Source organism: Ostrinia furnacalis, unplaced genomic scaffold (genome assembly GCF_004193835.3).
Source record: "Ostrinia furnacalis isolate ACB-3 unplaced genomic scaffold, ASM419383v2 OfSCF0015, whole genome shotgun sequence".
In the NCBI taxonomy this organism is placed as follows: domain Eukaryota; kingdom Metazoa; phylum Arthropoda; class Insecta; order Lepidoptera; family Crambidae; genus Ostrinia; species Ostrinia furnacalis.
In genome coordinates, this window is record NW_021130254.1 from 339001 (window position 1) to 355497 (window position 16497).

The following is a 16497-nucleotide window of genomic DNA, read 5'->3' on the forward strand; positions in this document are numbered from 1 at the left end:
TCTATTACTGGACTCCCTGGCCAATAATCCATGGGTTACAAACCTTTTTTATGAAAATCCTTTTGTTAATAAAATCTTAGGTTCATAAAATAACCAATTTAACAAGATGCCAATTTTATAATCCAAGTTGATTATGACGACGATAATGATGATTGATGATCAATACATATTTTCGTTAATGATAATATGTTGTTTTACTGTGTTAAAAACACGTTTTTTTCTATTTAAACTCTAAAATGTACATAATAATTAGTGTACATTGAATTGACACAACAAACAATAGTTCATTCTTGTAAGTTGTACTTGATGAAATTTCATTTCATATTATTTATTAATAATTCAAGGCAAAAAAGGCTTATTACATCTGAATTGTCAAAAAATGACAGCTGTCAGAATTCCGTCGAATTAAAAATCGGACTATAGTTTATTACGATGTCTTCGTGGACCACTTGGAATGCCTCCAGGGACCACCAGTGGTCCGCAGGCCACCGGATAAGAACCACTGCTTTAAAGTATACGTACTGTACCCAAGCACAAATGAATTTCTACGACCCTAGATTTGTATTTTATGGGTACCTATACCATCGTGTTTTTGCACCCTGGTATGAAATCTGAAACCCAATTTTATGGCAGCTTTCCAAACTACCCTTGTGTCGGGCACTAAAAATATCGTTTGCCTCTCGCTACGGAACACTATAAATCCGATCCCGACATGGCATTGAGTGGTCCTTCGTATAAAATGCAATATTGCTCGTTAAGACCACTTGACCCCAGAGGTCTTGTGCACAGGGCGTTTAATTTTACTAAGTACACGGTTGAACCGTTAACATAACAGTTTTTTACTTTAAAATCTGGACTTTATGTTTCTTTTCCAATGCTTAATTGGATTTAGGTAGGTACTCTAGAAAATCGTTTTGTAAGTTCAATTTCCATTTGAACAATTTCTTTTGGGTGAGTTTGATAGAGTCAGAATAAATGGAGATGGAGATGAATGCTGGGGCCGAAAAGTTCTTGAGTGGGCGGCGGGAACCCTACTAGGTGGACCGACGATCTGGTGAAGGTCGCGGGAAGTACCTGGATGCGGGCAGCGCGGCACAGGACCGGTCGTTATAGAAATCCCTGGGGAGGGCCTTTGTCCAGCAGTGGACGTCATCTAGGTGAGACGATCATTAGGTCTATTAAATTCTTGTTTAGCAATATAGATAGACGTCAAAGTAGGTACTAACTGCATAGAACAGTTACAATCCGATCGAGCAAACTGCGCACCTCGCTGGAATGCGCACTCACCTGCACACTTCCCCGTCCGTACCAGAGCGTCGATGTGACGTCACGGCTGCGAGTAAACTCGACCGGGTTGTAACTTGTCTATCTAAACAAAGATCAACCTTGATCGCTTCGGAGTTCGATAAGAACAGCAACAATATACATTAAGATAGATTAATGTAAACACCATTTATCTAAAAACCTTTAAGAGGTCGCGACCCAATATCGATGGCAATAGAAACTAAAAAATGCATTATATTAACAACAGTCTGCTGTCGGTCTTTGTGCAGTACAGTCATTGTGTGTTATTAACTAGTATTTCCTTAATGATATCAATTAATTAGTGCCAAGGTATGGTCGCCATGTGCTTATTTTAAACCTAATTAAAAAGTTTGCGTCGTTAAGTTACAAAATATTTTATTTTCAGTCACATAGAGTCGTTTTTATTATAATTGCTTTTTGTGGATCGGGCTTATTATTTTTGACTGAGTGCAGATTGAAGGGTAATATTTTTGGATTTTAAGTTAGGTTAAAGTTTCATTACTGTACGGTTCATAGTTAACTTATTTTTAACAACAATTTACAATACTTGATTTTAGTGAAAGTTTATTAGGTATAGGGTCTGCACTTAAATAAGAATTTTTGTTTGGCACTTAACTATTTATTAAGGCTTATCTATTATACTAATGCTGAAGAGTTTGTTTGTTTGACCTGAGAATGACACCACGAAGCAGTGGTAGGGTTAATACTGGGACGTGTAAAAGTGCTTATTATAAGCCTAGTTGCAAAAATAAATGAGTTTTATGATTTTTTAACTTCTGGTCCAATTTGATAAAATATTTCAGTGTTAGATAGCCCATTTATCGAGGAAGGCTACAGGAAATAAGCATACCATCGGATTAAGACTAAGTAAATACTCCACGCGGACGAAGTCGCGGGCAGAAGCTAGTTGTTTAATAAATAATAGGTTCAAAATGAACCGATAGTATTGGCTTAAAATAGCTTAAAGTAGGTCAAGCTTCACAGTCAATTAATTCATTTCAGCGGTTTTGTTTGTTGCTACGGATATTTTGAACGATCGAGTTAATTTACTGAAAGAGAGTAAATTTTTCGAATTCCTTTTATATTATCAGGTACGCTGACTCAAAATATAACAATACATAAATGTTAATAATGTTAATTGAATGCCTTTTCTTGCTGTCAGCAAAAGGGTTAAGAATAAAAACAACACATAGTAGGTATATTAAAATGTATTCTGTGATTACTCTACGTTTTATTACTGAGATACGTAATACTTTTAACGATATCAATATGCACTTACTTTTTTCATAGTCATAAATCTTTATTGCATCATGTTATCTATGCAAAAAGTCAACTTCTGAGAGCATATTATGTAACTTGTAAATAGATATGATATAGTAGCATGTAAAGTACTTATATTCTACCCTAAAGCATCATGAACGTTGGCAGTTAATTACTAAGACGTCAGCTTCTTTTCCCAAGGTTGATGGATCCATCGATACCTTAAGGCGAGTCTACACGATGTAAGGTCCGGTTTTAGCCAAAGCGGAGAGGAGATGTGTTTGAATTTGAATCGTTTTAGCGGAAAAAGGTTAGTAAAGGTCCCCTAAGGGTTTCCACAACGACTAGTCCTGAGTTGCCCGCATGCAGGTACTTCCCGCGACCTTCACCAGATTGTCGATCCACCTAATGGGAAGCCTGCCCACGTTACTTCTTTCGGTCCGTGGTCGCCACTCGAGAACTTTTCTGCCCCAATGACCATCATCTCTACAAGCTATGTGCCCTCAGAACACAGTCACTTGATTTTAGCAATCCTGTGGGCTATACCTATCGGTCACTTTGGTTTTTCCTGCGGATCTTCTCATGTCTGATTCGTGTTTGAATAACCAATCAGATTTACGAATTGGATCTTAGCGGAGAAGTGATGTGAAAATGATCCTATTGGATATTCAAGAACATCTTTCCTCTACGCATTGGTAGAGATGGGGTCTAATGGATTCAAGTGATTTTATGAAGATAGTTACTGCTTTATAAAGAGAGCTGATTATTGACTTAGTTTGAGAGTGTCTTTTGGCGCAAGAGGGAAAACTGTTGGGTGTCTTTCTACCTTTACCTTTCATACTTTTTTTTGCGGGTTCAAAACAAAATAGAGACGGTTTGAAATTAAATTTGTAATAGTGTTATCATAATTACAATTAATAGAGCGTACGTAATTTCCAAACGCAATTATACGTAAGATTATGATAATCTCGACTGACTCTACATTGACATTAATTACACTCCTAGTTGTAGGTAGGTACTCATTTATTTAATTAAAACTTATACATAGGGCGTACTTAGAGCCAATCCGTATTCTCCTCCAGACACATTCTTCTCTATTGTGTGTTTATGTCACTATGTGCCCTTAGCGGGTTAACTACTTTTGAACATGCCACATTTAAAGTCAACCTCCGTTTATTCCGGTCGTCTATCCGCAGCCTTATGCTACTGAAATTGAAGCCTGATTTTAATATTTTCCTCTTATATTTTTATCACTCATGTTAGCACTACCTGCTGAACTACATGCTATGATTATCATGCATGAGTAGTCAAATGAACAGTATTCTGTTCCACTTTCATAGAAAAGATAGATGTTTCATTTGTTAGTTTTAAATGAATTCTAACTTTATGCCAAAACAAAACAGGGCACCAAATGTTGTGAACCAGTCACAACATTTGGATTCCATACATAAAATGTTGTATGAAATGATTTTTCACACACAATACCCAAAGAAGATGCTCTTGGCTTGCATCTCACCTGATGGAAATGATGATCAAACCGAAGGGGGAAGCTAATTTCATTCGGATGTCCAGAGACGTTATTTTTGTCATTAATATTAATATCAAAATATTTTTAGGAAAGTCATTGCACCTCCAATCATAGAAGCCAACAAAAACTCCACAAAACCCGGAACAGCCGTAGACAATGAAGTGTTAAAGAAAAACTATGGGAGCCAGAATACAATGTGTTTTCCCATTGGAGTGCGAAAGTGCATGGCGTTAGTTTATAGAGTGATACTGAGACGGCGATTGGGAGCTCAGACGCGGAAGTATAAGCGATTCGGCAAGAGCAAGCTGAAGGTGAAATGGAGGCGACGAAGACAGTAATTTTGTTATGGTAAATATTATACTTTTCTAATTCACACATTTTATCAAAATCCGTTGCAGAACTTGTACTGTTGATAACGCATCAGCTTATAAACATTTTGGTTTAAATATCGCACTTATTATATTCTACTCGTAAAAATCTTTTCATTCACGAAGACGCGCCCCACCAATTTTTGGTCGAGGGAAGTGTGCGGTGCGGGGAGTTTGATCCGAGCAATCCAAGCGTCATTATTGTAGTGCGTGTGCATTCATGGATAATTTAGCGTGTATCGATAACACTCAAACATTAGCGGAAGAATGGTGGGACGCGTCTTCGTGGATGAAATGATCTATATAACTTTATAAGATTCCACAATGATTAGCTTAATTTGCTATGGCGACAAACTTAAAGGAATGACTCATATAGCTGTTAAGTCTTGTTATACACGAGATTTGAACCAACGACTAGTGCGAATCCGGCGCCTTGCGTGCTACCAGTAATAGTCGTGGGCGCCCGTACCTTTTAAGCTCGTACGTTCAGAAGAGTTATTTTTTTATTTTAACAAATCTTACTATATTTTGTGAGTTCTCTTGTTTTCGTTCTGTGCACATGTGCTTTTAACGTCCGGAGTTTTATTATAGTGGTACCATAAAGTGGCACTCTATTTTATACGCTGGACCGACTGAATCGATCTTGATATTTCAAAATTCTTTATTCATCAGACTACAATGGTATAATACATAATTATGGGTAGTAGCACGAGTACTAGTATTAAAATATTTGAGTGAGAAAATAATTCAACTGAACTGAATTTTGCTTTGAAGGGTATATAAATGTTTTTTGGTCCATCCACGGGTTTATATTTTGCACATTCATGAATCGATAATTTGAATTGAAAGTTGTACTTGCAGATAAAGTCCCTGATCGTCCGTTTTAGTTTGTTCCGGCGTTTCTTTTCAGCACTTGCCATTATGTTTGTCTCGAAGCGCTGGTAGGGCCCAAAAGAAAAGGAGACATGTAAAGTGTGTATAAGGGCTACCTTTTATTTTTTTATTATTTTCTATAATAATATTTTGACGTTCATAAGTGCCACTTGTGGTCTATACTGAATAAATACTTTTGATTTTGATTTTGATGTAATTCTTTAGCCAAAGTAGCCTTATCTACCCTACATATTCGTTTTTCAGTGCGATATTCCTGGGTTGCTCAGCACAAAGATTAGACTCCGAACCCACGAACGCGACCGGCAAGATATGCGGCGACGTGCACTGCACCAGGCCTGACAGGCTTGAGAGGATGCTAAAGGACTGCATGGTCATCCTGGGCAACCTCAAGATTGTGATCATGGAGCAGGCGCATAAGGACGACTTCGTGAACATCAGCTTCCCCAAGTTGAGGGAAGTAAGTGAATCTTAGGCCAACGGCGACTTTTAAACAGCATCGCTACTAACACGCGTTAGTCGTATTTGCAACGCACTACAGAATTGATACCAACGCGCTACTAACGCGCTACAGAAGCGTGACTGCAGCACTACAAAAAGTCGCCGTGTGCGAGGGCCCTTAAGTCTTTGTGATAACACACAATGACATAATTTTACAACATCGCTCGCAATGCATTTTCCATTGTGTAGCAAATATCCGAAATATACCGTTGCGAAGGTGTAACTTCTAGTAGAGCTGTTCTGATCTGACTTGCCCGGGACGACTTGTTTTTCGAAGGTTTATAAGTCCCAATTTCTTATCAACTTCCTTCAGCCTATTAGGTACTTTGATCATCGGTAAGCATCAAAATTACACGATGAGTACAAAAATAATTATGCAAAGTACGACAGTTTTAGAAAACGTAAAACTAGGTAGGTATTTACACGATTTGCAAACCTCAGAAGCAAGACCCTTGCTAATACTCAGATAGCGATTTTATCAAAAAGATTTACATGAAACTGACTTGAGATTTTATGCCCAACAGGTGACAGGTTACGTGGCGTTTTACAGAGTGAATGGGCTGGAGTCTATTGGCCAGCTGTTCCCCAATCTGACCAGGATCAGGGGCGAGCAGTTGTTTTACAACTATGCTTTAATTATCTTTGACATACCAGATCTTAAAGAGGTAATCCATCATCATCTTATCATAATATCTAAACGAGTAAACTTACAGTTACGTAATGGACTACATAGTAGATTTCAAGACTTCATTTACTTAAAGCTCTTGAGATAGCATAGAAGGTAAGTTATGTAGACTCGGAGACTCTTTTACGCAATCCCAATATAAGTGGTTACTTTTAGTTTTTAATTTGCCCAATTAAAATGAATGATTTGAAAAGTTATAACGGTAACGTCGGGTAACAAATTACAGGTTGGCCTATACAACCTGCTGAAGGTAGACCGCGGGGGTGTCATCATCTGGACGGTTCCTCAGGCCTGCTTCATCAACACCATCAATTGGAACCTGATCGCGCCTCGAACTCGTCACGTGCTGAGTCCAGTCTGGGACAGTCCACAGTGCAACACCGCTTGTTCCTGCACTAGAAACGCGTCCACTAACTATTGCTGGAATATTTTGTAAGTAGAGCTGTAGTCAGAATTCGTTGCCTATGTCAGTGGTGCTTTAATTAACTACAAAGGGTGGGGTGTCATCATCTAAACGGTGCCTCAGGCCTGCTTCATCAACACTATAAACTGGAACCTGATAGCGCCTCGAACTCGTCACGTGCTGAGTCCAGTCTGGGACAGTCCACAGTGCAACACTGCTTGTTCCTGCACTAGAAACGCGTCCACTAACTATTGCTGGAATATCTTGTGAGTGTAGATGCAGTCAGAATTCGAGTCCAGTCTGGGACAGTCCACAGTGCAACACTGCTTGTTCCTGCACTAGAAACGCGTCCACTAACTATTGCTGGAATATTTTGTAAGTAGAGCTGTAGTCAGAATTCGTTGCCTATGTCAGTGGTGCTTTAATTAACTACAAAGGGTGGGGTGTCATCATCTAAACGGTGCCTCAGGCCTGCTTCATCAACACTATAAACTGGAACCTGATAGCGCCTCGAACTCGTCATGTGTTGAGTCCAGTCTGGGACAGTCCACAGTGCAACACTGCTTGTTCCTGCACTAGAAACGCGTCCACTAACTATTGCTGGAATATCTTGTAAGTGTAGATGCAGTCAGAATTCGTAGCATATGTCAGTGGTGCTATAATTAATTACAAAGGGTGAGGTGTCATCATCTGTCCGGTACCTCAGGCCTGCTTCATCAACACCATCTACTGGAACCTGATAGCGCCTCGAACCCGCCACGTGCTGATTCCAGCCTGGGACAGTCCACAGTGCAACACCGCTTGTTCTTGCACTAACTATTGCTGGAATATTTTGTAAGTAGAGCTGTAGTCAGAATTCGTAGCCTATGTCAGTGGTGCTTTAATTAACTACAAAGGGTGAGGTGTCATCATCTGAACGGTGCCTCAGGCCTGCTTCATCAACACTATAAATTGGAACCTGATAGCGCCTCGAACTCGTCATGTGTTGAGTCCAGTCTGGGACAGTCCACAGTGCAACACCGCTTGTTCTTGCACCAGGAACGCGTCCACTAACTATTGCTGGAATATTTTGTAAGTGGAACTGAGGGTTACTTAAGTCAATGGTTCTGTAATTCAATCTAAGGAGCTTTAAGGCACGGGTTAGTAATTCTTCTGGGTTAACTTATCATAGATCGTTTATCTAAATTTTTCGAGTTAGATTTATGAATATAATTTTGTTTACACAAAAAATATGGCTTAGGACATGACATAGTCCCTTAAACTGAAATTTCTCTACAGGATATAAGTTTTTTTTTATAGTACAGTAGCCAATATCCATTCAGTGACTGCTTACACAAAGAAATAGTTACTATCAATATTATGTCTGGTCTTTCTTTAAACAAACACTTGCGGTGCGATTACTAATAAGCTACTACGTCATGCATGCGGTTTGTCTACATCTTTCAATCTCGTCGAATCGTTTAATATGATATTCAAGTAAACTGCACGCTTGTTTGTCTATAGAAAATGCCAGCGGCTGCCAGAAGATATAAATTCAAATTGCAATAAGCAGTGCCTCGGATGCCGACTTTCAAACCCCAATGAGTGCACCATTTGTCGACACTACACATACAAGAACAGATGTGTGCCCAAGTGCCCTGCTGGAACGTGAGCATAACCTACTATTTTCAATATTTTATGTTTTTATGGTTTCTTTTCGTTTCTTTCAAGGGTCATTCAAATGTTTGAGATATTAACAGGCCTGGCCTAGTGTGAGTTTACGTCAAACGCATTCGATGTTGACCGCGTAAAAAAAGTGACGGATTGTACAGCGCCCCTAGCGGAATCGTTCAAGAACTAAAATTTTCATAATTTTTTTAACGCGCTCACTAGTGAGGACTCAAACGAATGTAAACTCACACTCAGCCCGCTGTAGTAGGTATATTAACTGTTTCAACTGATGTCAGACATAGGTAAAATAACAGGGTCTGCTGAAGATATACCCCTATCGGGAAATCTGATTGAGCACGTCTTAATCACGACTGGGTCACTACTACCACCCCATAAACTTCCTATAGATACGGTCGAAGCGATTTGCTTGTACGTTTATCATGCCATTGAGTGGATACTTTCCTATGTGTTTTCTGGGACTCCTATATGATCTGAGTGTCTTGAAATAACGATTTAAGAGCAATGCTCTCTTATGGGTTGTTGAGTTGAGATGGGTGTCAAAGGCGGACTGGCCGTTGCAATTTTATAATGCAGTATGAAAAAATACAACGAAACTGAGAACTACGTCATCTATACTTCACATTTTAGCTCTTTACAACGGTGCTCTACGATATCTACCCGACTTTCGAGGGTTCGTTGACTAACCACGGAAACGTGTTAAACTGATTTATCCCTCGCATATGAATCAGTAACACGCTAAAAGTTCATTTGTGTGCTCCATTTGGCAAACTACACGCACCGGGCCAATGTGTTCCTAAGTGCACGTCCGGGCGTGAGTATGAATTCAAATCGGCGAATCGTTCACTACATGATTTAGATGTATACCCGCAGAATCGTGGATCCGCAGTGTCGAACGCCGGAGGCCAAATTGATATCGATATCTCTGTTAAACTTCGTTTGTTTGAAGCACTTTATTTAATGTTATTACTTCGTTTGTTTCCAAACATTTGGGGAAATTATTCCTTTTAGAATTTTTACTCGTGCTCACTTACAAAATTTGTTTTCCTGTAATATGGAATCTTGTCACATTTTGAAAATGATCATCTTAATCCTCTGAGTTTCACACAAATTATAAGACGGCCAAAATTTGTGAATTTTGATATTCCTTAAGTTTAACACAAGAGTTAGTAAGATTATTTGAAGCACCTGTATGCAGGCACCGTAAGACCGGTCATTGTGGTAGTTCAGGTTTTTGTTCAGCACTGGACGTCCTTTAGCTGAAACGAACATCCTATTTATTACAATTGAATTTAGTTTTGTTAAACGTTATTTATTTATTTTAAAATGTTTAATTAATGTATTATTTTTCATAAGTCTTAGGAAAAAGGGTGAAAATTCATGGAATCTGTTCAGTTGCTCATAATTATTCGTAAACAAGATGGCGGAAGTTCCATTCCTCTTAAAAAATCTTGAATTAAGAGACTAACTGCTAGCGAGAGCGTCCTCTATTCCAGGAAAATAAAATGTGGCGTTCGAGGAAATTGTATTAAAAGTATCTTTGACCCAAATTGTGAAAATAAAGCCTATCAAAACATACCCAAGTTACTGTTACATTTAATGATGTTATTTTATGTTATATAATTTTATATTAAAGTGGTACGATTGCGGTCAAATACTTGCCTTGTATATTATTATTATTATTGGTTTTTGGGCCTTTATTTGCGCCAGCTCGACCAGGTTTGATCTATTGTGGCAGCCCTTGTCTTTAAAGTTCACTGCTTAGTCCCGTTGAGTCTATAAATTTCCAGATTCTTTGGAGCGTGATATCTGCTATCTCATCCGGGTGCATGATGTGTCGCCCGAGATGGATACTTCTTTTGCTCATAAGCGGGAAGCATGAGCAAAGAACATGCATGGCCGTTTCTTCTTCTGTATGGCAGAATCTGCACAGAGTTTCCTCGGTCATGTTCATGTTCGATTTATGTTTGTTTAGTTTGCAGTGGCCGGTCAGTATTCTAGTCACTGCACAGGCTTTGTATCTTTTGAACTTTAGCAGTTCCTTAGTTACTTTATTGCTATATCCCTGAATGAGTGCTTTTGAGTGTTTTTGTCCCGATGTAGACTTCCACCACTCAATAGCCTCTTGTTTGCAGAGGGCGGTTAGTAGCGTGGTGGCTCGTTGTTTGGTAATGCCACAGAACGGTTCTACGCCGATTTGAGGGTTATCGGCTCCATCTCTGGCGAGTTCATCTGCTACTTCGTTTCCTTCTATATTCGAATGTCCTGGTACCCATGTAAGCGTTACTTTGTTGGTATTTCCCAGTGCATTCAGTGTCTCGGTGCATGTTTGCACCAATTTTGACGTGTATTCGAAGGATGTTAAGGCCAGCAGTGCTGCTTGGCTGTCTGAGTTGATGTAGATGTGTTGATCCTGGAGCTTCCTTTCCAAGTTTATCTCTGCACATTTGTTTATGGCAAAGACCTCGGCTTGGAAGATTGAGGCTTCAGTCCCCATGTTTAGGCTAACTTTGAGCTTAGGCCTCTCTCCGTAGATCCCGCAACCTACATTATTTTCCTTTTTGGATCCGTCCGTGTACCAGACGTGACTACCTTCCTTAAATGACATTTGGCCTTCTAGCCATTTGTCTCTAGGAGGTATGTTTACGGAATATAGTTTGGTGAAGTTACATTCCGTATGCATGTCGTCACTGGGCATGCACAGAAGTTTGTTTTCAAGTACTGATTCCTTGAGTCTTATCAGATTTTGAGAAGCCCATCTGACTTTCGTGCGGGTGCAGATTCTATATGTGCTCTGCTTGGCTTCTTTTTGCACATGCATATGCAGTGGTATAAGATCCAGCAGAGCATTTAATGCAGCCCCTGGTGTCGTTGATAGTGCTCCGGTTGCTGTGATGCAGGCTAGCCGTTGTAGGCTGCTCAGTTTCTGTATTGTTGTCACTTGGTTGACCTTGCTGCACCAGACGGCAGAGGCATAGGTTATTATCGGTCTCACGACCGCTGTGTACAGCCATAGGGCGATTGCGGGTTTTAGTCCCCATCTTGACCCTGCCATTCGACAACAACTCCACAGAGCCATTTTGGCTTTTTGAATGATGTTGTTTAGGTGCGAATTCCAAGTAAGCTTTTGGTCAAAAGTTACCCCTAGATACTTGGTTTCGCTTGAGAAAGGAAGAGTTTTTCCGTTTAATTTCAGATTTACCAGTTTTTCCAGTTTTCTCTTCCTCGTGAATGGTATTATCACTGTTTTATCCGCATTAATAGATAATTCGTTTTCTCTACACCACCTACTTATGGTGTTGAGAGCGCCTTGCATTAGACTTGAAATTGTGCTCAGGCAGGGACCTCTGATGATAACCACTAGGTCATCAGCATAGCCTTGAGTATCATAGTCTTTTTCTGCCATTTTAGCAAGAAGTTGATCTACTGCTAGTGTCCATAAAAGTGGGGATAGTACGCCTCCTTGTGGACATCCTCTTGTGGCAAGAAATTCAAGCTTTGCAGCATTGAGGGTTATGTTTACTACTCGGTTGGAGAGCATGTTTTTTACCCATCTGATGGTGCTTATATCAATCCCTTTTGCCTCCATTCCTTTTAGAATGGTTTCTATAGGGGTGTTGTCAAATGCACCTTCAACATCGAGAAAAGCACATAGGGCCGTTTGCTTATCCTCTAGGGATTTTTGCACCTTATCGACCAGATCGAGCAGGGCTGTTTCAGTAGATTTTCCCTTTTGGTATGCATGTTGGTTGATGCTTAGTGGTCTTTTCACTAAGTATTTGGCTCTAATGTGCTGGTCTATTATCCTTTCCATGGCCTTCTGCCTTGTATAGCATAAAAAAAGTGTCCATCTGAATGAAGCTCACCTAGAATTCTAATAAAATTCTGCTACCACTTACTAGCAAAAATTAAATTCAAAATTAGATGTGTTTTACAATGGGGACTTTTTGCATGTAAACTACGACTTCTTTCGGTTCCTTGGCTTCAATCCATCAGGTTGTCTTGTAGCAAGATAAATCTGTGCTCTACATATTCGTGAGTAACTCTTGGTTCCTCTTAGATGCCGCTGGCCGAATCCAGGTTCCCTATCGAGTAAATCTATGACACTGTAAAGTCACATACAGTGTTTTGTTTCTATAGCTCTTATTCGTTTTCTAATAGCCTAATGCATAGTGCATACCCCTGTGCATTAAAATGAAGGACATAAAGTTTATTTTGGCTATTTTATTAAACTGCGATTATCACCTGTGTATCTTCTAAATATTACAAATTGTTCAGTTATCTGTAGATTAAGGCGTTTCGAATAAGAGGTAGCCATTGTAGGTTTCTTTCGTTAATCAATTAAGACAGAAATTATTACAGGCTTTTAATTAAATTAAGATTATTTTAAGCCTTTCCAATGTTCGCGAGCTCGTTCGATGCCGTTCGCCGAAGATACTAACCAAGGTGGACAAGGTGGTACTTACCTACCATCCAAAGTGAAACTCATGATCTTGTTTTTTTCTTACAGAATAGTACTCCCTCACAACGATTACTGCATCACAGAGGAGGAGTGCAAAGATCTGAGGGGCTGGTCGTGGAACAACACTTGCGTGTTCAACTGCACAGTCGGGTACAAGATGGATATAAAGGACAAAGATACAGTTTGTGTTCCTTGCGAGAAGTGCGAAGAGGTATTTTGGCTGAATCATCGTATCAATAGTAATTTAGAAAGTAATAAAAACTAAATTCTCGAGTGGCGACCACGGGCTGGAAGACGTAGCGAGGGCAGGCCTCCTACTAGGTGGACGAAGATCTGGTAAAGGTCGCGTGAAAAGCCTGGATGCAGGCAGCGCAGGACCGTTCATCGTGTAAAACCTTTGGGGAGGCCTTTGTCCAGCCGTGGACGTCATTTAGCTGAAACGAACGAACGAAAAACTAAATAATTTACAGAAGAAAAAGATACTAACTTCTATACTCAGATGTCATCACTCACTTGTATACCACAAACGTGTCTCGTTTAAAAGAATCATTCTGAATTTATAAATAGGCATTTCATGAAAAAAATTATTCATGAAAACATTGCAATCTCTTAGCGACTCTAGACATTCATCCTTCTTTCATAGTTCCCAACAATCGTCTTTAATATTCACGTTTTATGCATGAGCATTTAGTAATCCTGCAGATATTGTTTCGTCAGAACAGAAATTAAAAACTGCAACAATGGCGTAAGCTGAGATTTCACTCCACAGCTGCTTAGCCTAGTTGCGACTGCGCTCGAGTATTCTTATTACTAAGAGAGGTTTAAGAGTACGGGCCACAGAACCAAAAACTGTAGCATTTTTCCTTATATCCTTGGAAATAAGAAACTAGCTGTATACAGCTTTGTGAAAAGTTTTAAATCTGCGTGATTCCTTTTTACATTTTTCTTAATTTTCCTTTTCAGACTTGCGGCAGTCTCAACATACAAACTATAGAGAGCATCCAAGAGTCTGGAAGATGCGTTTATGTGAATGGATCTTTAGTCATCCGAATAAGATCCCATCCAGAGGCAATGGAAGAATTGAGAACGTACTTGAGTCGGATACAAGAAGTTTCAGACTTTATCATCGTTTACGGTTCATTAAAAATCACCTCTTTAGATTTTCTGTCTTCGTTAAAAAGAATTGGAGGTCGTAACCTAAAAAATGGAACACATAGCCTCATAATATACGACATGACTAACCTCCAGACTTTGTTTACTGAAAACGTCACTAATACACTGCAAGTTGAAAAGGGGTCTTTGTATATTTATAACAACCCAATGCTGTGCGTGAATGAGATTGACAAAATAAAAAGTCGGTTTCCTGATAAGCCAGGCCCTTTAGACATTCCCAGTGGTACAAACGGATACAGTGGGGGTTGCGCAAATGCATCAATTGGATTACAATTGAACGTTATTAATGAAACGTCAATCTCTGTCGACTTCACGCACGTCGCAAATCCTCAAGCTCATTATTCCATTCTCTACATACACCTACCACAAGGTTCTCGAAAGGTATTCGTACCTGAAACATGTAGCGATTCAGAATGGCACGCATACAATATCCCCCATGATTTGGATAGTAACACGAACGTTGTACTGCGTAATTTACGACCAGCGTCTACTTATGCATTATGTATAGAAAAATATGACCCGAAAACTAAGATACTGGCTCGCAGTGATATTTTTAATTTCACTACACCTGTTGGAAAACCAGAGCCACCTTTCATTTTAGAATTGGTTGCTTCGTCTTCTGACGTTGTTGTGGTGCGCTGGGTTGACCACAAAGTTTATAGGTCACATATCAAGCGATACGAATTGGACGTCACTCTTATCGAAATTTATCCAAAGGACGTAAGTGCAAGAGATCATTGCAAAAAGAAAAGAGATAGTTTGAGAATAGAAGAAGAGATTGATTATTTTCGTCACGCTGTTGTTATGCGTCCACCTCCAGATTATGACAGGGGATGTGAGTCCATGTGTGGAGTTCTATCAACGGTGACAGCTGGAGCGATGGTCGAGGAGTACTTTGACGTCTGCAGCAGCATCGAGGACGGTTGCAACAACCTTGAGGTAGAACCACCTAAAAATTCTTCGTTCGGAAACTTTGTTCGGACTTTAACATTGAATATAAGCGGGCCAAGAAACGATTTTCAAATTGCGGGTCTAGCTCCCTTCAGGGACTACAAGTTTAGATTAAGAGCTTGTTCTGCTGATAAGTGCAGTCGATATGCTAGAGGTGTGGTAAGGACTCTGCGGTCTGAATACGCAGATAAGCCTGTTATTAATTACGTCACTGCTTCAGAATCGGGGGAGATTCGTGTCGAGTGGGATCCTCCTAAAGTGACCAACGGACCTGTCTTAGCTTACACTGTGAAGGTGCTACCTTCGGTTAAATATGACGAGCCTGGACATCTTCAGTCACAAACTTGGTGCCTCTCTAGCGATAAAAGACATTTCGTTGTTAAGTATATCAAAGCCAAAAAGTATTTAATAAGTGTTTGCTCTACAACATTAGCTTCTAGAAGTGTTTGTAGCGATAGAAAAAGAGTAATTATGACAACTAATTTGGAACTTCGTTGGTGTTGGACTGGTGTTATTATTGGTATTTTAATATACATCTCCACTTTAGTTGTTGGAATTTTATGGAAGAAACAAAACGATTACTCTTATGAGATGCCTCTATTAGAAAATATGGTAATAGCTGATAGTGAACCGCCTAGTACAATGATGTCAGATTTTATGCCAGTGTATACGATACCACTGCGTGATACGCGGTTAGACTAAGGTTAAGTTTTTAACAATAATATACTTGCCAAAATTGATATTGTGATACTAATAATACTCAATAAAAATTTTTCGTATATTATTACATTTTTTCTTATAAATATCTGATCATAATTGCCATTAGTACCTACCTAAGTTGGAATTAATTGCGGGCAATTACAGATTTTTCCAGCGCATCGTTTAGCCCGAAAACGTTATTAAAAGTTTGTGTACTTCAAGTTCAGACGATGTCAACAAAATAAAGTCATATCAAAGGCAAGTTACCACAGTAAAATGTGGCAGTAGGTCTTCATTTGAAGCCCGTATGAAAGTCACCCAATCCCGAGAATTACTTAGCAAAATCCTCTGTACAAACATTTGCCCTTGATTAGTTCTCAGGACACCTTTATTCAATAGTACCATTTGTATATGAAACGAAGATGTGTGGGCTGTGGGTGAAGCTTATTTTACTATGACAATCGTTGCCACGGTAACATTATCAAACAAATGCAAAATCTCAGCTTACGTTTGATCCGGCCGATCTTATCTGCGACTAATAAGCCCACAGTATTTGGTTTCAGTAATCCTGGTGATGTTTGGCTATTCCGATATTAAGGCTGA

At 39.5% G+C, this 16497-nt stretch overlaps 1 protein-coding gene across 2 annotated transcripts; it reads left to right on the top strand.

Annotated features, from left to right (window-relative positions):
* The first annotated feature begins 1363 nt into the window (after positions 1-1363).
* Positions 1364-15979, top strand: LOC114355967 (insulin receptor). Of its 2 annotated transcripts, none has more exons than XM_028309364.1 (8): positions 1364-1614; positions 4182-4441; positions 5599-5812; positions 6378-6518; positions 6765-6970; positions 8445-8588; positions 13120-13282; positions 14035-15979. In XM_028309364.1, exons 2-8 carry the CDS (start codon positions 4410-4412, stop codon positions 15895-15897), a joined length of 2763 nt encoding a protein of 920 aa, XP_028165165.1. In that variant the 5' UTR covers positions 1364-1614; positions 4182-4409; the 3' UTR covers positions 15898-15979. The 2 variants fall into 2 exon arrangements, with proteins under 2 accessions (XP_028165165.1, XP_028165922.1); XM_028310121.1 differs by lacking the exon at positions 1364-1614 and adding an exon at positions 1676-1766.
* Positions 15980-16497: the final 518 nt, after the last annotated feature.

What these genes read in the sequence shown, in the direction of transcription:
- LOC114355967 (XM_028309364.1), top strand. Translation starts at nt 4,410, where the DNA reads ATGGAGGCGACGAAGACAGTAATTTTGTTATG. An exon ending in AAGACAGTAATTTTGTTATG is followed by an intron (nt 4,442 to 5,598) that starts GTAAATATTATA and finishes TTCGTTTTTCAG; the next exon opens with TGCGATATTCCTGGGTTGCT. An exon ending in CCCAAGTGCCCTGCTGGAAC is followed by an intron (nt 8,589 to 13,119) that starts GTGAGCATAACC and finishes TTTTTCTTACAG; the next exon opens with AATAGTACTCCCTCACAACG.